This window comes from Octopus bimaculoides, chromosome 6 (assembly GCF_046866305.1).
Source record: "Octopus bimaculoides isolate indiv1 chromosome 6, ASM4686630v1, whole genome shotgun sequence".
Lineage (NCBI taxonomy): Eukaryota > Metazoa > Mollusca > Cephalopoda > Octopoda > Octopodidae > Octopus > Octopus bimaculoides.
Genome location: NC_142933.1, coordinates 65,294,222 through 65,319,687, shown reverse-complemented (window position 1 = coordinate 65,319,687; position 25,466 = coordinate 65,294,222). Strand labels below are relative to the sequence as shown.

Genomic DNA, 25,466 nt, shown 5'->3' with positions numbered 1-25,466 from the left:
TATATATATATATATATGTACATGTGTGTGCGTGAAAATAATAGGCTATGTATATTCGTATGTTTGCTTTCTAATGTTTTCTACACCTTTAATGGCACTTATGTACACATGCGCTTGTTAGTGGCCTTATATAATACATACATATATAAATACACACGTATATATATATATATATATATATATATATATATATATATATACATATATATACAAGCACGTACATACATACATACACATATATGCAGTGCACATTCACACATCCACACATATATATATTCAATTTAATACAGTTGAAGATACACACACGCATACATATACACATATTTTTTTTATCTATACATACTTACACACGCACACATGTATATGCACGTATAAAACATGCACGTTAAATGAATATGTATATACACAGACATATATGCATATATATATATATATATATATATATATATATATATATATATATATATATATATATATATATATATATATATATATATATATATATATATATATATTTATACATATATGTATATATATGTGTGTATATATATATATATCTTCACATGTAATACAATATCATTCTAGCTACTGTTTAGTATTTTTTAAAGATTTAAATATTTTAGTTCGTTTTATCAAAACTACTCTTTGGCCCATCAACATGAAGAATTCATTCTAAACGAAGTTTATTCAAATATTGTCTTTAATTACTTTTTTTTTCTCATTGAAAAATGTCTTTTGATTCATTTAGCGGTCCTTTGATACTCTGCGATATGGCGTTTTATACATTTGGTTTCAGTTGGTTTCTGTTCGACTTGTATTCCTTAAGCACAGGGATTATCTTTCGTTAGATAATAGGTGCTCGCTCTATTGGCAATTGTTCTACTACGATTTGGTAACAGTTCTTCCAGTTCCAAGTTTGAGAACAATTGCTTTAGTCAGCGCGAAGTATCGTAGTTTGACAAAGGCCGCCATATTAATGGTCATTTGGACACAGGTTCGTCGCTCTCTAGATCTATATAACTGTGCTGTGCTTGGTCCTGCTGTTGCTGCTGTTGATGTTTTTGATGTGGTTGGTGCCGTTGTTGTTGTTGTTGTTCTTGTTGTTGTGGCGGCTGTTGTGACTGCTGTGGTGGCTGTTGTGTTTGTGGTTGCTGTTGTTGAGGATGTTGCTGCTGCTGCTGCTGCTGCTGCTGTTGTTGTTGTTGCTGGTTGAGACGAGACTCAGGAGAAGTGACATGATCACTTTTACTTGGTGTCTCGAATCGACTTTCGTAGACCACCTCAACTATTTTCGACGATGTAACCGACGCTACGGCGGGCGTCGACCTCGTTCCCGAAAGACAGCCCCCCGTCGAAGTGGACACAACTGATATCGTGTTCCCCGAGCCCGAGGCTCGTCTTTCTGTGAAACAGTCATTTGCACTTTGACCAATATTAATAGCAAGATCTTTGTCTTGTATATCTCGCTTTAAGCGAGCGCTGTGCTCTTGCGCCTTGGCGCGTAAAACAGCGATACTCTCCGATCGTAGTTCTTCTTTATCACGAGTCGGCTGGGAACTGCCGTTACTGCTTTCATTTTTATTATCGTCACTCACATCATCAACATCTTTTAATTTCTCAGCAGCTTCCAAAGACTTTTTGTGCATACCTGAAAAACAAAAACAAAAAAAAAATACAAATAAATTGAAATTAAACATTTCAGATGAGTTTCTTTTTAAAAACATTCAATCATAAAATGAGATATTAAAAAAAAGACAAGAAAAAAAAAACGAATAGCGAAAGAAAGAAGAAAAAGCAAATCTATTTTCGGTGAAGTTGTAACTGTCATCAAATTTTCCTATATTCGTACACTTTTAAGGTTTAATGATAGATTTAAAAAAGATAATAATGTAGATAGGATACTTAAATTCTGAGAAAAATTTATTAAGACTTCTAGAGACGTTCGGTGGATCAGTGTTTTGCCATTCGCAGTCATATCATTCATAGCCAATACGCTAAACTCTACATGTGATAGTATTACAAAGATAATGAATGTGTTGCAGGTTCACAATGACAAGCTGTGATAGAAACGCCATAGTCTTTATCTACAAAGTGGGAAGTGAAAAAAACCCCCCATCTTTTTCACATCCTTCTCGCTCTGTTTTTGATGGATTCATCATTGCTGTTGTGTTTTTAAAATGCCATAGAGATCGGTAAGAGCTTTGCAGGACTGATGCTCATCAAATGTACACGGAAACAACAGGGAACAGATATACTTAAGATATAGTGAGCTCTCTAAACATGTTTAATCAATTAAAATTAAGCTCATAATGAAAAGGAAATCTTTAGTGTTAATAATAATTGAGGTAAAGATTGACAAGAGAAGCAACTCTGTAATCCAAATTCGATAAAAAAAAAATTAAACGCATGAGTAATGAGTTTCATCATTAGTAAGTCAAGTGAAATCCACTGGCATGTTTCCGTCTTATTAGATTACATCATGAATACATAATCTTACTCTTAAGTGGAAAACTAACATTCATAATGAAGCAATTTAAAATAATGATATGAGAAAATTTTCTGGGAATGTCTTTAACGTGAAGAGGCATGGCTGTGTGGTTAAAATGTCCACCTCGCAACCATTCAGTTTGGGGTTCAGTCCCACTGCCCAGCTATAGTCCCCGCTCAACTAATGTTTTGTTATTGAATTCGGTGACAGAAACTGTCTAGGCATTTAACCAGGTGCTATAAATTTTTACACAAATTGAATTATGCCCATAGAAGGTGGAAAAGCAATAGAAATGATAAAGTATCGGACTAAAAGCGCATCAGTATTTGCCATGAACTCTAAATGTTCCGATTTCATATCCGACTAAGATAAACTTCCATATAAAGTGGGAGCTAGTTCCCTTCACTCTATGAAGAGCACATGCCGGCTTACCAGTTAATCTGGCATTAATCTTCCTTCCTGGACGGGAAGCCTATCCGTCACAGGATTACTCATTTTTACCAGCTGAGTAGAGTGGAGCAACGTGAAATGAACTGTTTTGCTCAAGAATACAACGCATCGCCCGGTCTCGGAATCGAAGCCATAATTTTACCATCATGAGTCCAACAGTGGGGGGCAGTTGATGTGTCCCGCAATATCATTTGCTGGTGCTCTCTGAGTTTATAAGTTTTTTAGTGGTAGACGTAATCCGTCACGCTGTTTACTATCCCCACATGATCGTTGGCGATGTTCACTTTGCTGCAAGTATCTACACCACCTTCACTAACACTTCCATCAATCTACCACCATCGACTAAAACTTAATTTTATCGAAGACGTAATCGTATTTCGGGTTAGGTCTCCGCTGTGAAGATAATGTCCTCCTTTCTTACCAAAACTCTTAGAGGCACTGGAATATATTACTAAATCATGGGGGCTGCATAACGGTCTTCAAGTAAACAGTAAATAACAACAGCAACCGTAAGATAAGAATATCATATATTGAAAAATATATGCAGACAGACACACATACATATATAAATATATATATATATATATATATATATATATATATATATATATATATATATATATATATATATATATATATATATATATATATATATATATATATATATATATATATAATATATATATATATATATATATATATATATATATATATATATATATATATATATATATATATATATATATATATATATATATATATATATATATATATATATATATATATATATATATATATATATATATATATATATATATATATATAATGTAATTTTATGCAATGTGCCTCGAGAGACAATATTCCAAATATCTAAAATATCTAAGATATCTGTAATAAAAGTATGATATGGTTTGCACAGCACCAAATTTCCTTACAAAGTCTTATGAAAAATCAGCAAAAATCAAAGCAAATGCTAAGATCATTAGCATTTGCTTTATTTACTTTATACAAATTAAACCCATTTTAATTCTTTACAGAAAAGAAAATATATAGTGGAAGGTTGGCCTCAGATAAAGATGAGATCGTCACATTTAGAAAATTTTTAAGCATATACTCTACACGATGACCTGAGGTTGAGCTGGTGGATCTGAATCCGTTTTACTTCTTTTAAGCTGTTGTTACTGCTGCTACCACTAACTACTATAAACATTCATACCCCACCATTGTAGATCTGTTAATTCCGACACATTCTTCTCTCCTCCTTTTTTTTTCTCTCTTTCTATATATATATTTTTTCCCTCTCATCCCATTCTGTCGAAGAGTGTAGTCTCGAAACGTCAAAGACTTTTCCATTTTTCCCGAACGTCAAATCAATACGCCTGCTTGTTGTTCCCTCACTTATCTCTGTCTTTTGTTTTCTGTATATATATATATATATATATATATATATATATATATATATATATACATATAATTACACATACTCATGTGTATACATATATACAGTATGTGTAATTCGAACAGTCATTTATTCAGGCATATATATATAAATATTTGGAATGTTTGTTAATCAGTTTAATCCTTTCTAATTTTGGCACAACGTGAGGAAAGGCTTGGAATTTTGGGAGGAGGTTAGTCGATTACATTGGTCCCTGCGCTAACTGGTAATTAATTTATTAACCCTGAAAGGATGAAAAGCAGAGTCACCCTTGTATGGCTATATCTTTACCAACGCGCGCTCGCACACACACACGCAGAGGCTCGAATATACTCATACACACACATACCTAAGTGAAGTATATATATTTTTTCTACGTTTGAAACTGGTTTTATGTTTTCACTTACTTAACAGCCATGGAGCACATGATTCCATGACTCCATCTTTAGCACTTTTTAAAATACTCTCCGGAAGCGGAAGTGAATGACGGACCATTGCGCCATAGAGACCATATTCTGCCATGATGCTACTCCGCCCCCACGTTTTTTCAGTTTTCCTCCATTTGGCACGGCGGTTCTGGAACCAAACCTAAATTAAAAGGAAAATAAGGTAAGTATTAGTGAGTTCGAACACAGACACAAAGAACAGAAGATTTTTAATAATGTATTAATAATAATAATAAGGTGCCTTAGGTATAATAAAAAAATATTCAGACAAATACATAACAAAAACACCAGGACTTACAAATATATATAACATACAGAAAATTGCACTACTGGGCACTGCACACATCCTACGCAAAACACTTTCAATACAGTAACCATAAGAGCATCACAGCAAACCACAGCACATACCCAAGGCACACAGAGCTGCGCTCTGTAGTGAAGTGAAAGCACGTTATAAAAATAAAACTACTGAACAATAATAATAATAATAATAATAATAATAATAATAATAATAATAATAATAATGATAATAAAAAAAATAATAATGGTTTCAAATCTTGGCACAAGGTCAGCATTTCCGGAGAGTGGGTAAGTTGATTAAATCGAACCCCAGTGCTTTTAATGGTACTTATTTTATGGACCCCAAAAGAAGCTTCTGATTTAGGTAAAAGGCCAACAATTTTAAGGGGAAGGGTGTAGTCTCTGCCATACGCACCAGTATTTGACTAACACTTTATTTTATGGACTCTGAAAGGGTGAAAACCAAAATGTTATGCAAAGGGTCAGAAAAAAATAGTGCAAGACATTTTATCAGACGTTCTAACTGGTCTGCCAACTGGCCGCTTTAATAACAGCAGCAGCAACAACAACAACAACAACAACAACAACAACTACTACTACTACTACTACTACTACTACTACTACTACTACTACTACTACTACTACTACTGTGGTGAAAATATTATTGCTCTGATGCAGCACCATGCTTCTGATCTTAACTGATTAGGAGTGTTATGTACATGTTTTGTCTTATTGTAAAGGAAGGACTACAGCACACAGATTGCTTGTCAGTTGCTTGACCTTAACCAGTTGAGCACGTCCCTTAGTGGCTGACGATAATGCATCTCTGATCATGAGCAGGAGTAGTGGGGAAGCATCATAGCCATGTGTCGAGAGGAATTCTTTGGAGTTTGAATAATTCATCTCGGAGACATGGGTGTTTCGTTCATCATCCTTAAACAACCTTTTACTTAGGGACCTTGTGAGCAGGATTGGCTACTCAACCTGAGGAAAAATTAAACTGGGCGCCATCTACAAGGTCATGCGCTGTTTATCTTGACATGAGTTCACCATGTTGCGTACGTATTTTAATGTTTGTGCCTGGTTACCTTTATCAGATGGGTGGTCATGATGGGTACATTGGGCTTCGTATATTTGTACCCCTGTGTCACTTTCATGGCATGCGCTGTCCTCTCAGTCAATAATAGTAATAACTTTACCATCGGCCACGTTCAGTCTGAGGAGGTAGAACAGCGCCCGTAAAACCTTTTAGGGATTTTCAGGATGGTGTGAGGAAGGGAGAAGGGAAGAAAACTGGAAACGTAGCCCAAATGCTTACAACACAACGGGCCCTGGAAAAGGCACCGAAGGTCTAGCTACTGGTGTTAAACCGGCGACGAATTAAAAACAATCTTACCCAACGGCGAAGATGTAATCAATGATATCGACCCCAGTACTCAAAGAGCTCTTATTTCAACTATCCCTGAATAATGAAAGATAAAGTTGACCTCGAAAGCATTTAAACTCAGAACGATGGAACTTTAGGTGCAAAATCTGCATGTCCCTACAGAGCTATTTTAGACAAAAGTCATTTTAGAAGATTATCTAGAAATGTATTCTTTACGCTACGTAGTTCTCAGAGGCACACACTCCTTGAGTATGTATGTAACAGCTGATACTTTCCAAACATGCGGCAGCGTCGTTAGGACGCCGGGCAAAATGTATTTAGGTTCTGAGATCAAATTCCGCTGTGGTGATCTTTGTCTTTCATACTTTAGGGGTCGATAAATTAAGTACTAGTTAAACACTGGGATCGATGTAATCGACTAACCCCCTCCCCGAACTTGCTGGCGTCGACCTAAAATATGAAATCAGTTTTATTATCAGTAATTCATCATTTCGGGGCCAAACTGTCTGTTGAGCGCTGAGGTCGAAGTAATTCCCCGTCGCCGCCCCTAAAATTTAAGGTCATGTGCCTATAGTACAAAGGATCATTATAATTAACCCTATCTTATGTATGAGTACTTCTCCTTCATGTCACTATATAAATAGTAGTACACACAAATTCACAGATACATGTCTGTGGGCGCTATCGTTTATAGAAATAGGAATAAAATACCCTCAATAAATAGAGCAGAATTAATAATAATAATAATAATAATAATAATAATAATAATAATAATAATAATAATAATAATAATAATTATAATAATAATAATTATAATAATAATAATTATAATAATAATAATAATAATAATAATAATAATAATAATAATAATGATAATCCTTTCTACTAAAGGCACAAGGCCTTAAATTTTTTGGGGGAGGGAATAAGTCGATTACATCGACTCCAGTGTTTCACTGGTACTTAATTTATCGACCCCGAAAGGATGAAAGGCAAAGTGGACCTCGGCGGAATTTGAACTCAGAACGTAATGACGGACGAAATGCCGCTAAGCATTTCGCCCCGGCGTGCTAACGATTCTGTCAGTTGGTCACCTTAATAATAATAATAATAATAATAATAATAATAATAATAATAATAATAAGAGTTTCAATTTTTGCCACTAAGGTAGCAATTTTGGGGGAGGGGATGAATTAATTACATCGACCCCAATCTTCAACTGGTACTTAATTTATCGAGCCCGAAAGGATGAAAGGCAAAGTCGACCTGGGCAGAATTTGAACTCTGGACGTAGCGACGGGTGAAATATCGCTAAGCATTTCGTCCAGACTGCTAACGATTCAGCCGGCTCGCCGCCTTAATAACGACAGCAACAACAACAACAACAACAACAACAACTATAATAATAATAATCCTTTCTACTATAGGCACAAGGTCAGCAATTTCGGGACAGAGGTTAAGTCATTTACATCAGTCCCAGTGCTCAACTGGTGCTTATTTCATTGTCCCAGAAAGGATGAAAGGCAAACTCAACATCAGCAGAATTTGAACGCAGAGCATAAAGACGGATAAAATACCAGCGTGTTAACGATTCAGCCCCGAAAGGATGAAAGGCAAAGGCGACCACAGCGGAATTTGAACTCAGAACAGAAAGGCGAACGAAATGCTGCTAAGCATTTTGTCCAGCGTGCTCACATTCTGTCAGCACGTCGCCTAAGAATTAATAATAATAATAATGGCAGTCAGAAGAAACCAAGGATTTCCACCGTCGTTCACATTGAGTTTCGCTAACGAATCATTCTAAACAACCTTACATATTCCTTTAAGATACAATATATAATAGATAAGTGTGTTCATATGCTATGTTGCAAATTTTTGTTTCAAGCACGTCATGTTTAAAAATATGACGATAACTCATCTTTATAAAAACATTATTCGAATCTAGTGGACTTTATGGATTTTATCTTTTCCTCATTTTCCTATGGAAGCTACAATAATTGCCCCAAATGTGTACGCTTCGACTATTGCTCACTCATTATCAAAATTTAGTTCTGAAGATCGTATGTACGTCATTCTGTGCTTCCTTAATTTGAATATATATGGTTTTGCCTGGTACAATCTGACGTGACACCAATGCGTACGTGCACGCACGCTCGCAAAAACACTCGTTCACGCAAACACACACGCACGCACGCACACACACACGCACACACACACACATACACATACGAGCAAGACATACACATACGAGCAAGACATACACATACGAGCAAGACATACACATATAAAAGTGCCAATACACACATATAAAAGTGTATGCAAATATGTCTGCGTTGCGTATTTTTCTACATGTGCATGTATGCGTATGTATGTATGTGTGTGTATGTATGTGTGTGTGTATTTGTAAGTACAAGCAAGCATATGTACACGTATGTACATGCATGCATACATGTACACATATACACGAGTACATATATATATATATATATATATATATATATATATATATATGTATGTGTATATATATCGGCATATATTGTAATCTTGTGTGTATATGTGTGCATTTGCTGCGTTCATTATATTACATACTTGCAGCAATAACCATAGCGACTGCATCACCGCCAAAGTGGCGAAATTTTAAGCCATTATCATCAAATGTACGCTTAGCAATATTGTCATTATTTCGGTCCGTAGAATTTGGTTTGGCAAGTATAACACATACAGATCCAGATACACATACACAGACATAAACATATACATATTTTATATACATACGTACATAAATTCATATATATCATATTATATAATATATGTATACACACACACACACGCACACACATATGCACATGCGTGCATACGCACACTTGTAAATGAATGTTACAGAAACGCACCAAACTGATTGAAGGCCAAATTAGGCTCGCTTCGAAGATTTCATGCTAACATACATACACGCTCTAACACGTGCATGTAAAATGTCTCCCCCTCCCTTTTTCTCTTCTTTTCTCTCCTTCTTCTCCATTCTCTGGCTACTCTCTGTCTTCTGTCCTCTTTTTAATAGATAGGTCAATGTTTATGAGACATGAGCATGTAGAAAACAACGCCAGTTAATTTAAATTAGATAAGCGTTTAGGTAACAAGCTGACAGCTGAGCCGATTTGCTCATTATATATATATATATATATATATACTATTTTACTCTATTACTTGTTTCAGTCATTTGACTGCGGCTATGCTGGAGCACCACCTTTATAGTCGAGCAAATCGATCCCAGAGCTTATTCTTTGTAAGCCTAGTACTTATTTTATCGGCCTCTTTTGCCGAACCGCTAAGTTACGGGGACGTAAACACACCAGCTTCGGTTGTCAAGCAACGCTAGAAGGACAAATAGACACACAAACACACACACACACACACACACACACACACACACACACACACACACACACACACACATATATATATATGTATACATGTATATATATATATATATACATATACATATACGACGGGCTTCTTCCAGTTTCCGTCTACCAAATCCACTCACAAGGCTTTGGTCGGCCCGAGGCTATAGTAGAAGACACTTGCCCAAGGTGCCATGTGGTTGGTAAGCAAGCTACTTACCACACAGCCACTCCTTCGGCAATATATATATATAGTAAAGAAATTAGATAAAATTATAGGGAATCACTCCATTATTGTTTTTATCATTTAGGAGAATCACTATAGAGTCGATATTTGTTCCGACTTTGTATATCCTGAGTTCCAATTCCATCGAGGACAACTTTTGGTTTTAATATTTTCGGAGTTGATAAAATATATTACTTAGCACTAGGGTTCGGTGGTATCGGTTAATCGCTTCTCCTCAAAATTGCCAGCCTTGTACCAACATTCAGTATTATTACTGAGTTTAAACCCTGCCCTGTTCTACATCTTTTATTTTGTATGGCATTTAGTGTGCCTTTATTCGTTGTTGTTATCCAAATTCATTCCACTAGCCACTCTGAGTAATTTCTCTAAGCTCATTTTTGATTACATACAAACATTACATACTTGTACACACACACACACACACGCGCGCGCGCACACACACACACACATACATACACACAATACACACATACATACGTACGTACATACATACATACATACATACATGCTTATTCTTTTATTCTCATACAATATTCTTTTATTTTCTGACTTGTTTCAATCATTAGACTGCAGCTATGCTGGAGCACCGCTTTGAAGAATTTTAGTCGAATGAATTGACCCAAGTACTTATTTTTTTAAGCCTGTTTATTATTCTATCCGTTTATTTTGTCGAACCACTAAGTTAGGGGGATGTAAACACACCAACACCGGTTGTCAAGTGTTTGTGGGGGGACAAACCCAGATACAAAGACACACACACACACACAGGTACACACAAGCACACACACACATACGACGGGCTTCTAGTTTCCGTCTACTAAATCCACTCATAAGGGTTTGGGCGGCCCGAGGCTATAGCAGAAAACACTTGCCCAAGGTGCCACGCAGTGGGTGTGATCCCGGACCCATGTGGTTAAGAAGCAAGTTTCTTACCACCCATTTACTTATTACAGAATTGAATCAAATTGATGGCTAAAAGACTATTGGTCTGATTATGGAATTATATAAGCTAGCATATTCTACGAATAATTTCACTCCAGTCAGTAAGCAGTTTGTGAAGAGACTACTAGAGTAAGCGGAAGATGTTGGAAAGTTTTCTTCTGTGATTCTGATTTGACGGAAAGGACCATTACAGAACTTAAACACGTTTAATCCTACCTAAGGTGAAACATACACAACCTTTTGAACTCGACCTTTTAAACATGAAAGCTCACACACGTTTTTGTAATCCACTAATACTTTTTAAAACAACCTTAGAGCTGAGATTAGGTTATTATAGTCATTTACAAAACAAATAGCCTTTGTGAAGTACAAAACAACACCTATAAATAATTATTTAATAATGATATTGCTAAAAATTATATAAAAAAGAAAGAATAGCCAAAAAAACCCACAATGTAAACATTGGGTCACAAAAAATAAAAACAATAGTGTAGACTTATTTGCTAAACGTGAAGCGGAGATTATAATTAAGAATCACAAACAGAATGTCAGTATGCAGTCGTTCGATAACACCGATATTTACGATCTTATAAGCTTACATATACTAGACACGTTAGGAATCTTGCCGCATCAAATGTCGAATTACATAGAGATAATGGGCTGGACGTATTACAGTATACTAGTGAACATGCACTAGACAGATACATGCCAAAGACTACTTAGGGACGTTAATAGAAAATTTTCCAAACTCTCATCTAGCAAAGAAATCTTCGAAAAGAACAATACTGGTTTAGCTGATGTTGGGGGTCAAAGATAAGATTATCCACACACTTAATCAATTGTCTTCTCATACTAAGAAGAGCCACCGTAAAACCATTTGTCTCATACTCACTTTTTCCGAAGACTTAAAGTAAAATATTTCTTGAAACTTTCTAAGCCTGATAAATAGACAATACCCCGTAAACACCATCTCAGAAGACTTTAACTGGAATAGCCTAAAGGTGAGTTATAGCATTACTTCTAACGTGAAAAAAATAATGCTATAAAACAAGCAAAATGTATAGAGTCGAAGTGCACATGTAGAAACATTAATGCATAGCCACTCATTCAATCAAGCAGTATAGGAAACAGAAATAAGCTCTACTAAACTGAAGCGCACTATTAAGCGTAAATGCTATAATGGTGTGATGAAAGTTAAGTTTACGCAATATTGCTTCGACCGCAACATCTTTTTGACACACAGAAGCGTTAACTATAGCATTTAGAATAGCATGGTACTGAGTTTAACATCAAGTGGAAAATCCTAGGGAGAGACAAGGCATATATCATTGTGTCTAATAGATGTAACTTATGTACAGTTGAACAGAGGCACATCTAGAATAGTATCAATAATTCCGTGGATTATCAATGCGCATAAGTGTTAATGATATTGAGTCTCTTACCAAGCTTTATTAAGCAGCTTTCTATGATCAAAAGCATTCCAGCCGTGATCTTACCATCCTTTCCCCAATGAAATACATTATCTAATACGTCCTGCCTTTATTTAAGATAGTAAAATAGCAGGTAATAATTATTGTAGTGCTAATTTTTCAAAAAGACTGTATTGTATGAGTGGAGCGAGATTTGGCTGCTATTTCTAATAAGTGAAACAGCCTTATAGAGGACCCCTTGTTGGGGTGTTCATTATAAGAATTTGTAATTGGTAAACAGCAAACCACAAACCAGATTTTTAGAGTGAGTGGATCAGTTGATAATACCAACTCCAGCATTTGCTACTTATTTTATCGACACCGGCAGTTAACCTCCGCGAAAGTTGTAAACGAAAGTTGTGCTGTAATATACTAACGAAGACAAAGTACCTACGTTGTCGTTAGATCTGCAGGAAATAACAGCAAAATCTCACTCAGATTATATATAAATGTCTATATTTTCCTTCACTTCTTCATCTGACAACTCTATTTACATTCCGCCAAACATAACCGTTCCGTCAGACATAACGCCATTCAAGGATACCTCTACATGGTCGCTCAGCCTGTTAGAAATAACAATCAAATCTCCGTAAAAATTAAACTCCCACCAGCTTAGAAAAAGACAGTGGATAATACCATCATAGCTTTCCAGCACATAACGAGAAAACAACGGGCTGGCCACAGCTAATGTGCCGTTGATCATAAATTGCTGGATTTTGGTTATCGGCAACACAATAACCCCATCAATAACAATTTTCGGAAAAACCCTTTCCCTAAAACTTATGTGCTCAGTCCACAGCCACTGCAGCCACTGCCCTCAATTAGCCGAAAGCAATTCGCTACAATGTTACAGAATCGAGGTCGGGCTAATCGGGCTGATAACAGCATGAAAGTTGAAGAAATAGGATGCCTGTTATCTTCAGATAGGTATAAAGAGAATCAGTGATGCATGAAGTGAAACAGTTGCCAATTTATTCATTGAAGCAATGCTCTTATAAAGATAGTTCGTTTTGGTGGCGCTGGTGTTGTTATATTGGTTATCATACGCCTATGCCGTTATGGTAGCCATCATGCACCTACATACATATACATATACATACATGTATACATACATACATACATACATACATACATACATACATATATATACATGACACTGACACTCCACACACATAGATAGATATACATATACGTCTATCTATCTATCTATCTATCTATCTATCTATCTATCTATCTATCTATCTATCTACCTATCTATCTGTCTGTCTGTCTGTCTGTCTGTCTGTCTGTCTGCCAGTCTGTCTGTCTGTCTGTCTGCCTGCATGTCTGTTTGTCTGTCTGTCTGTCTATCTTTCTGTATAGATGTGTGTGCGCGCGCGCATGTCTGTGTTTGTCCCTCAAGGGTTGACAATCCGTGTTTACAGCCAAAGGTCTCGATAGAATAAGTACTAGATTTAAAATAAGTACTGGGGGTAACTTCTTCGACAAACACAACTGGGTTATGCTACAGAATGGTCGCAACTCAGTAACCGAAGCAAAGTAAAGCATTTCAAATAATAGCACGTTTTTAAAAACATACTGTTTCGGTGGTGATTTTACTGCTATTTCTAGCAGAAAGACCGACCACTTGGCACGGCTTCTTCATTGGCTCTTGTCAAACTGGCCGCTGCTGTCATTGTCCTAATTAAGCTGATGACGGTTTGCAGCTCTTTCAAGCATGGCTGACTTATTTATTAAGGCTGGCTGCTTTCTTCATCTTTTCCCCGTCTCCTTTTTTCTTCACACAAGTTACTTAAGATAACTAGCCCTGTTGACTGAGCACACTAGACACGAATTGCTCAGACACACAGCAGGACACAAGACCACCACCACCACCACCACCACCGTTGTCATCATCATCATCGTCGTCGTCGTCGTCTCTTTCTTGCTTTTCGTTCATGCACAAACACACGCCCGTGTGTATCTTTTTCTTCCTATGCTTATTAGAACATGTACTAGTCATCCTTTCGCCTTTTCTATAAACGCTGTTATACTGTTATACTGTTATACTTATTATACTTATTATACTGTTATACTTATTTCCTAAGAGTCTTCACCAATGTTGTTGTCTTAAACTAATACAAAGATAGCCATAGAAACACACATAAAACAGAACATAAGTCTTGCATAGTAAATACATGCGTATTTGTAAGTAAGCATATTTGAGTGTGTGTGTGTGTGTGTGTGTGTGTGTGTGTGTGTGTGTGTGTGTGTGTGTGTGTGCGTGTATGTGTGTGTGTGTGTGTGTGTTTAAATAATATGGGTAGTTTATTAGCAATTTACCAACCTAAAGGCAAATTTATAGACGTCACTAACGTGACAGAGGGTGTTGGGTGGTGCTGCCAGCATTGCTAGAAATAAGAGCCAAAACAACTCAATCGCCACAGAAGCACTATCTTAATGATTGACAAGGGGAGACAGGTTCCCCAGCGGACAGCCAGATCACCGGCGATTTCGAATTTTGATACAGAGCATCTTAATTCTCATCGGTGGCTCTTATTCTTGTATTCTTTTATTGTTTCAGTCATCTGACTGCGGCCATGCTGGAGTATCGCCTTTTTAGTCGAACAAATCAACCCCAGGACTTGTTTTTTGTAAACCTAGTACTTATTCTATCAGTCTGTTTTGCCGAACCGCTAAGTTACGGGACTGTAAACACACCAACACCGTTTGTCAAGCGACGGTGGTAGGACTAACACACACACACACACGAATATATATATATATATATATATATATATATATATATATATATATATATATATATACGACGGATTTCTTTCAGTTTCCATCTACCAAATCCATTCACCAGGCTTTGGTCCGTCCGGGACTATAGCAGAAGACACTTCCCCAAGGTGCCATGCTGTGGGACTGAACCCAGAACCATGTCGTTGGTAAGCAAGTTACTTACCACACAACCACGCCTGCGCCTACACATAGGAATACAATCACTCCCTCAGGTTCACACAGATGAAAATAGACAATTCGTATATATATAGGGGCAGGCGTGGCAGTGTGGTAAGAAGTTTGCTTCTTAACCACATGGTTCTGAGTTCAGTTATACTTCATGGCACTTTAGGCAGGTGTCTTCTACTATGGCCTCGAATTATCAAACATTCGCGAAAGGATTTGGTAGACGAATACTGAAAGAAGCCGGTCGTATATATATATATATATATATATATATATATATATATATATATATATATATATATATATATATGTGTGTGTGTGTGTGTGTGTGTGTGTGTGTGTGTGTGTGGAGGCGCAATGGCCCAGTGGTTAGAGCAGCGGACTCGCGGTCATAGGATCGCGGTTTCGATTCCCAGACCAGGCGTAGTGAGTGTTTTTTCAGCGAAAAACACCTAAAGCTCCACGAGGCTCCGACAGGGGATGGTGGCGAACCCTGCTGTACTCTTTCACCACAACTTTCTCTCACTCTTACTTCCTGTTACTGTTGTGCCTGTAATTCAAAGGGTCAGCCTTGTCACACTGTTTCACGCTGAATATCCCCGAGAACTACGTTAAGGGTACACGTGTCTGTGGAGTGCTCAGCCACTTGCACGTTAATTTCACGAGCAGGCTCTTCCGTTGATCGGCTCAACTGGAACCCTCGACGTCGTAAGCGACGGAGTGCCAGCAACAATATATATATATATATATATATATATATATATATATATATATATATATATATATATGTATGTATGTATGTATGTATGTATGTATGTATGTATGTATGCATGCATGTATGTATGTATGTATGTATGTATGTATGTATGTGTGTGTGTGTGCGTGTATGTGTGTGCATGTGTGTGTATGTATGTGTGTGTGTGTGTGTGTGTGTGTGTGTGTACACAAGTAAGCACATAAATGCATAACAAAGTGGAAACAAATAGTACTCGAATACGAAAGGTAGAGTAATATGCTTTATTTTTTTTATTAAAGCTGAAATAATTTCCACAAAGTGTTACTCAGAGTTTCGCGTTACAGACCATCAAAAATGAGTATGATCACAACTGTCCGACGAATGGTAACTTGATACTTTGAGCAACACTTCGTGAAAATTTTTCTCATTTTTAATAAAAAGCATATATTGGAGAATTCTTTTTAAAAATGCACCTGAATTCGGAAAACTTTTGAATTGTTTTTATATAAATTTATTTTCATACGTTCCAAACTAGTTTCAACAATTTTTCGTTTATCAATGGTATAAACGTGGGTTTAAATGATTAAAAGTTTACAAAATTCAATAAAAAGTGATCGGCGAAGAATATAAAGAATGTGGATCGATATATTTAAATAATTAAATGTTAAAAAAATTCAATAATAAACTGACCGAACTTTTGATGATCCAGATTTTTTATTATATTCTTCGCCGATCATTTTTGATATTATTGAATTTTATGAACATTTAATCAGTTAAACATGTTTTCTACTTCGCAATTTTAAATGTTTTAAATCCCATACGTTTATACCATTGATGATCAAAAAATTGTTGAAACTAGTTTGGTATGTATGTAAATAAGTTTATTTAAAAACAATTACAAGTTTCCCAAATTCAGGTGCATTTTCAAAAACAAATTCTATTTTTTTCTGGCGTGGAAATACACCTTTATCTTTCGATATATATATATATATATATATATATATATATATATGTGTGTGTGTGTGTGTGTGTGTGTGTGTGTGTGTGTGTGTGTGTGTGTGTGTGTGTGTGTGTGTGTGTATTGATAGAAATAGTAAGACAACAAAAAAATGAAAGAGACCTCAATATTATGTAAATAGAGGAATTAATCTGTAAATATAATATGTGACAATTATTCGGTAGCCATGATAAAACTCCGAGTTTCGGATGTCGGGGCGGAAACCCACGCCGGCATCTCTTCAGTTATCAGGCCATTAAAAAAAAAATGCTATGAAAATGATCGTTAAGCAAAGGGAAATTACTGTGTGATTGACCGTTATTAAGACAAAAGAGCTATTAGAATGACCGCTAAGTAAGGGGAGGGAGTAAAGGTAAGGAAATAAAAAGGCTCATAGCAATCGCTCATAGGGTTATGAGTATTTTTGTCAAATTTGGTGAAAAATTTGTGGCGGTGTATTGAACATATTTTCCCCAAATTTGGCAAAAATACTCATAACCCTGACCCTAACCCTAAAACTAACCCTAACTCTAAAACCCGAACCCTAACCCTAAAACCCTAATGCTAAAACCAGTACAAACGCACGAACGGTGTCATAAATAACAGTATCACCGATAGTTGTTGTTGACAAACAACGGCACTAATTTTATTCAAGGGAAAAGATCCCATTACACCGCACAACGTTTTGTTGACAATCCATAGCAGTAATTGTTTTCACCTCAATAGACGTCAGTGATTGGTTGAAATTACCGAAGTACGACAACTTTTAACATGAAATAACTTCGAATATAAAAATTTTTCTCTGTTCTATAAGACAAAATATACAAGTATACGAAGTTTTAAAGTGCTCCGGTAGAAAACACACTAAATAAAACATAAATAAAAAATGGTGCCCGCCAAATCAGAAAGATCCATATATTTTTTAACTAGAAGATCAACAATTGTCTATGTGGGTCTCTTCCTCTCCAGCGTCCGATGTGTTTCAAACGAAGGCAAAGGTTAATACAGTTTCGTAGTATTGTAGCTGCAGGGGAAGTCAGGATGTAGAGTCTCGACAGAAACACCTAATGCAGCGCTGACGATTCCATCAAGCCAATGCCTTTTAAAAAATGTTATCAGCCTCGGGTAGACAATCCGGGTGGGATTTGAAGTCGGGGCTTAAAGAGTCGGAAGAGACATCGCAAAGTATTTTATCCACGATCATTCAGCCACACAACGTCAGTAAATGTATGTGTGTGTATGTGTGTGTATGTGTGTGTATGTGTGCGTATGAGTGCGTATGTGTATGCGTTGCGCGTATGAGTAGCGGGTGGGTGTGGGGTACCTAGACCTACCTGGATACGATCCTCTGGCAGATCAGTTTTCAGCGATAGCACCTCTCTGGCATAAACATCCGGGTAGTGAGCTTCCTTGAAAGCTTTCTCTAATTCTTCGAGTTGATAACTGGTGAAAATTGTCCTGAATCAGAAGAGAGAGAAAAATAAAGAGAAAAAAAGAGGAACATAAAAAATGGATACATATATCATCATCATCATCGTTATTATCATCATCATCATCATGACCATCACTATTACCACGATCATCATCATCATCATCGTCGTCATCGTCGTTGTCGTCATCATCACCATCACCATCATCATCATCATCATCATCATCCTCATCATCATCATCATCATCATCATCATCACCATCATCATCATCATCCTCATCATCATCATTACACTGAGTAGGAGCTCAAATGATTTGTTCTCAAAATCATTTGCAGTTAAGTGTCCAGTCAGGATAAAGAACGCAATGATACCGATCAAATCACGTGACTCAGTTTCTTTTCGTTAGAACAGTACGCATCGGTAGTCATATGCACACGCACGCACGCACGCACGCACCCTCTTACATACATACATACACGTATGTGTGTGTGTGTATATGTTACATATATATATATATAAATAGATAGATATATATATACACCCACATATGTGTGTGTATTTATATATATATATATGCGTGTGTATGTGTAAGTATATACATGTTTATATGTATGTATGTATGTCTCCCTTCCAGTTCGTCTCATCAAAACGTTCAGTATACATATATATTTTTTTCACGTCTGGCTTTATAGCCCTTCTTGTCTATTTTCACTGTTTCGCTTTCTTGTGTTGTTTTCTGTTCGCCACTACATTCCTCCGCGTTACAAATTTAATTTGTTTCCGCGGGAAGAGCCATTCTAACAATGCGTCTTGCCCTAACTCTTCGAAACGCTTTGTTTTAGAATGGTGGCAGCTGATGAAGAAAATGTTCTCTATGTGGCCTGTGTGTTTTCTGTGATCTGTTTATGTTGTGTTTTTCATTTTGTCCACGTTTTGTTATGACGGCCTGTACCCAGATACACATCTATATATACATGTAGATGTAGGTATGTACATACATGTACGTATATATGCATATACTCACATATTTTTTGTATTATTATATATGTGTATATGATAGAGCAGCACAATATATTCACTGGGTAATTTGCAAAAAAACCTGGACCTGCCCCATGATAAAAACTTGTGGGAACACAAACCACCTCCAGTGCTTGAAAATTATCTTCATCTCACTCCTCTGGAACTTCACCACTCAAACTGGCAGAAAGATAGTGCGAATATGCCAGACATTATATTGAAAGACTTCAGACAAAAATCATGCCTCCTCATTAATATGACTGTCCCAATCGATATAAACGTATCTGTCAAGACCTACCAAAAACTGAGCAAGTATAAAAATCTTGAAATAGAAATTAGCAAAATGTAGAACCTCAAGACTAAAACAATACCTGTTGTCATAGGTGCCCTAGGAATAATAGCAAAAGGGATTGATTGCTACCTAGTTCAGATACCAGGAAACCCCAAAATGGCAGAAATTCAAAAGACTGCTCATGGGAGCTGCCCATGTCCTACTTAAAGTACTGTCTATGTAATCTCAAAATTTAAAACAAACACATAATTTTCTCATGTTTTCTTAAACATTCTCTAGAATGTGCAAAACCAAATATGACACCCTAGGTGTAACACCAACATGAACTTCTAACTTGTTGTTTCTTGAGGTCTCTGGGTGAAACTTGGAGTCAACTTGTACAAATACAAAGCAAAGGTCAAACATATAATAATAATAATAATAATAATAATAATAATAATAATAATAATAATGATGATGATGATGATAATAATAATAATAATAATAATAATAATAATAATGATAATGATGATGATGATGATGATAATAATAATAATAATAATAATAATAATAATAATAATAATAATAATAATGATAATGATGATGATGATGATGATAATAATAATAATAATAATAATAATGGTTTCAAAGAACAGCCATTCTGGGGGAGGGAATAAGTCGATTACATCAACCGGCAGTATTTCACTGGTACTTAATTTATCGACACCCGAAAGGATGAAAGGCAAGGTTGACATCGACGGAATTTGAACTCTGGACATAGCGATAGACGAAACAGAACGTAGTAGCAGACGAAATATCGCTAAGCATTTCGCCCGGCGTGCTAACGACTCTACCAGCTCACCGCCTTAAATAATAACAACAACAACAACAACAATAAAAATAATAATATATAAGACGTGTTCCAAATTTACATGTTTTAAGAAAATTCGTTAAATACCAGGTGACGAATTCGTTTGATCGTTAGAACGTCCGATGAAATGTCTATCGATAACTATATAAGTAGCCTTACTTTCTGAGTTCGGATCCCGCTGTGGTGAGCTTTAAGTTTCATCCTTTCTGGGTTGGTCGGTTGACTATCTAAATTACCTATCGGTAAGTGTTCTGATCTTTGCGTTCCGAGATCTAATCCCATCATAGCCTTCTTGGGTAATAAAACTTAATCCACCGCCTGGTATATCACCACCCATCTGGTACCTTGGCTGCTTTTAGCGATGTCCACTCTGTTGAAAGATTCGTACCTCTCTCCTACCTTACAACCAGTCTCAAACGGTCTATAAAATGTCATACGCTCTGCGCTTCACCACTGACTAACGGATAAAAGCAGGGAAATCTGTGGACATGTTTCCGTTATTTTGGGCCTTACCAATAAAATATATTTGATCACTTGGTAGCAAGATTATATTTTAATACAGAAAGGGAGAGGGAGAGACGGAGAGAGGGAGAGACGGAGAGAGGCAGAGACGGAGAGAGGGAGAGAGAGAGAAAGAGAGAGAGAGAGAGTTACAAATAATTATTGTTTTCCTTCTACAATTAATTTAAGTTAATTGAGAATTATTTCGTACGTTATTCGTCAGAATCAGCCCTTAATTTCTCTTTCAAAAGTTACATTGCCGAATTAGAAGAGCCGTGGTGTAATTACGTTAGATATGTTTGGATATCAGTCTGGGAATGGCATTAATTCTTGGAGAGCCAGAGGAGAGTGTAGGGGCAAGGCCCGAAAAGAGGGGTGTAGGAAACTACAACCCCACACAGTGAGACATACACTACCCACACTCAGACACATGCACATGCATGCATGTATGTACGTATGTATGTATGTATGTATGTATGTATGTATGTGTGTATGTGTGTGCGGCCAGGGTTGAGGAAGCTGTGAAAGGGTCCACGTTTGAATAAGATAAAGAAGCCCCCTAAAAGTAGTGTGCAGAAATTGAAAGAAAAGAATTGGATTATAAATTAATAAATTTTATATACATGCTTACATATATGTATATATATATATATATATATATATATATATATATATATATATATATATATATATATATATATATATATATATATGCACCGCATATACTCACAGTTATGTATTTATGTATGTGTATGTATGTATGTATATATATATATATATATATATATATATATATATATATATATATATATATATATATATATATATATATATATATATGTATATATATACAGGCGTGTGAGTGTGTTAGTGGACAGAAACAACAAAGACGGATAGAAAAACAGACAAAGAGAAAGCAAGAGAAATAATAATAGACAGCGTGAGGTGAGTTGGGGGTGTGGAAGCAAACAGAGAGAGAATGTGAGAAGGATGAGGAGGAAGAGGAGGAAGAGGAGGAGATGATTATGGTTGTGGTGGCAGTGGTGTTGTTCCTGCTGGTGGTGGTGTTGACGGCAACGGTGGCGAGTTGAGCAAGACACAATAAATAGATTAGTAGGGAATTACATTAACTGCATTTAAAGCCAAGTCCGATAACTGCTTCCACTTCCGCCCGCTTACAATCCGCAAACGAAAGTCTTCACCATGATTTTAGGCGAGGCTGGGGGTAGAGGTAGTAATAACGTCAGTAGTGGGGGTGGTAATAGTGGTTGTGGTCGTAGTATTGTTGATCATAATGGTGATTGGTAGCGGTGGTAATGGTGGTTGTGGTGGTGAGGTTGTTTGCAGCAGTAGATGTGATAATGGTGGTAGTGATAGTAACTGTTTTTTACGTAGTTGCTGTAGTGGTAGTGATGGTGGTGATAATGTTGGTTGTCGATGTAGTGGGGGTGGTAGTAGTGGCGACGGTGATCGTGGTTTTATTGTACTGGTCGTGATATTTGCTACATTTATGGTTGTTGTGATGATGATTGCTGTAGTTGATTTTGTCGTTGTGGTGGTGGTAGTGGTGGTCGTCATGGTGGCAAAGGTTTTAGTGTTGGTCATGGTTAAATTCATAAATTCAATTAAACCAAATGTAGAATATAAACCGGTATTTACTCATTTAATAGTCCCGAAGGATGAAAACCAAAGCCGTCTCTCGCGGGAATAGATCCAGAAAACATGTTATTTCTAAGTTATTTTATAGAATTCTTCAGAATTTACGAACTCTATAAGTGCAGGAACGAAATTTGCTGAGGGAGTGCAAACCTAGTTTTGCAGGGGGATGTTCAAAGCATTTTTATTGCCCCCACCCCCCAAAAAAAATTGAGGGGTGCACTTGCACTCCTTCTACTCTTTGTTCCTAAGCCTATGTACGACTCATCTGCTGTTTGAGGCAAGCAAATATATAACAATGAATCCGTTCCCGGGAATCGAACCACCTATGCTCTTGTCTCCTGAGTAAACGTTCTACTTTTTTTAAAACAAAGTTCTTGAGTTGAATAATTCTGATGTTGAATAATTCTGGATTTGAAATTCACAACATGCTGTTGTACTTTAATATCAACGAGACTTAATCCAGTGGGTCTATCATCAAAAGCATTCTAACCGTGTCCATCTCACCAATTGAGAGGTATTTTGGACTATATCATCCAAAGTGTCTTTCTCTGTTGTTGCTCAACCCTAGGGCTGTTCTGATAAAGCTGAACCTTGATCAAAGATCTGACCAGCCATGACTATCTTGTCTTTCGAACACAAAATCACATGTCTTTTATTTTTAAAGACTCTATGTTACTGAAAGAGATTTTGCTGCTATTTCTAGCATACGAAGAGGCCATATAATGGTTCATTTGACGGTTCGTACTGATAACTTTGCTATTATTATTGTTTAGGCCGGGTCACTTCTGATCAAACAGGCCTATGATCAAAAAGCTTTCCTGTTTTTTTCCGTTTATTTTTGCGGCACAGTCTTTCTTGCTCTTTTTTGTCTTCAAAAGCGTGACTTTTGGTTACTATTTCTAGCAGATCGAATTGTTACCTTGTTGGTTCGAATTGTTACTTAGCTCCATATCAACCCTGGTCAAAAACACCTAAATTCAAACAAGTTACTGCCATGGTCATCCCATCTCATTTCCTGACATCAATGTATCTAAGACTACATTATTCAATGACCTTGTTATTTTTTAAGACAAGGCGTTATTTGAGGGAGAATAGGCTTTTATTTCTAGCATTCCAAACCTCCACATGAAGACTCCCTCGTTGGCTGATGGTGATTACATTAAAAGCGGTGGTGGAACATATTAGAAAAGGCAACAGTGAAAACAGCAGCTGAGACGATGGCCGTGGTTGAGAGAGAAAGAGCGAAGGAGAGAGTAGGGGGTGGGGTGGAAAACCTTCATCATACGTTACAATTGAGGGTTGCCCGACGTTAATATGATTTAACCCGTGTGATTAGCGCTAGATAAACAGGAACGGGCTGTTGTGTAATAATAGACTGAGCTAATTCAATAAAATAGAGCTTTCAATACATTGTGAAAAGCCTTAACTTAGTTGAGGAGGCCTGTGAGGTGATGGTAGTGCTGGTGGTGGAGGGATTCCTGAGAAGGGGTAGTGGAGATGGTATAGTGATGGTAGCTGTGGTGGTGATAATGGTACTGGAAGGTGGTCGTAGTTGATGGTAGTAGAGACGATAGGTGAGGTGGTGTTCTTCTGGTGATGTGTGTGGTTATGATGTGATTGAGCGTGGCGGTGGAAAATTTTGTGGGTAACAATGATTGTGATAATAAACATGAGGGTAGTGATGTGTGTGTGTGTGGGGGTGGGGTGGCTGTGGTGGTGCTAGTGGTTGTGATGGTGTTGGTTGGGGTAGTACTGGTGGCTTGTGGGTTCTAGTGGTTGGGGTGATTGTTGGAGTTATTGTGCTAGTATGTGGTGATAGGGATGGAAGTTGTGGATTCGATGGTGGTGATGGTGGTGGCGGTGATGGTGGCTGTGTTCTGTGTTCATGGAGATGGAAAGCGTAGAGGTGATGATGGCGGTGGTGATGGCGTGTTATCCCGGTCGGTGTGTGATAATAGTGGTGGTGGTGATGATGTGTGTGATGATGATGACGGTGGTAGTAGTAATGGTGACGATCGTAAAGGTATCGGTGTGAAGTGTTGCTGTTATGGTGGTGTTTGATGATGGTGACAGAAGCCATGAAAATGGTAGTGGTGGCGGTGGTGGCAAGCAGAAGTAGTGGTAGCACCAGCAGCAGCAGCAGTAGTAGTAGTAGTGGTGGTAGAGTTGTAGTAGTTGTAAAACGATAGTAATAGTCATGACATAACAGTAAAGCAATAATAGTGATGGTTGTTGCCTTAGTTGTTGCTATTGTTGTTATTGTTGTTATTGTCATTGTTGTTCTTATTTTCATTCTGGTGGTGATAGTGGTGGTGGTGGTGATAGTGTTTTTTTGCTGCTGTTACTGCCCACAGCGTTTTGATGGCGAAGATGGTGGTTAGAGTCACCGAAAGAAGAAAGATTGGTGGCCAACTTAATAAAGTTAGATTTCTGTATATTGTGTTCGTTGATTGGTTGGATTGATAGT

The 25,466-nt window shown here is 36.9% G+C and overlaps 1 protein-coding gene across 1 annotated transcript in view; it reads right to left on the bottom strand.

The window, feature by feature from the left end:
* Window positions 1-733: 733 nt before the first annotated feature.
* The window catches only part of LOC106883771 (visual system homeobox 2-like), a 295,104-nt gene continuing 270,371 nt past the window's right edge, over window positions 734-25,466 (bottom strand). Inside the window, exons 3-5 of the mRNA XM_052968468.2 lie at window positions 18,585-18,708; window positions 4,784-4,964; window positions 734-1,648 (exon numbers count right to left, since the gene is read on the bottom strand). Coding sequence (XP_052824428.2) covers window positions 981-1,648; window positions 4,784-4,964; window positions 18,585-18,708 — 973 coding nt within the window. The 3' untranslated portion in view covers window positions 734-980. The remainder of the gene's footprint in view (window positions 1,649-4,783; window positions 4,965-18,584; window positions 18,709-25,466) is intronic.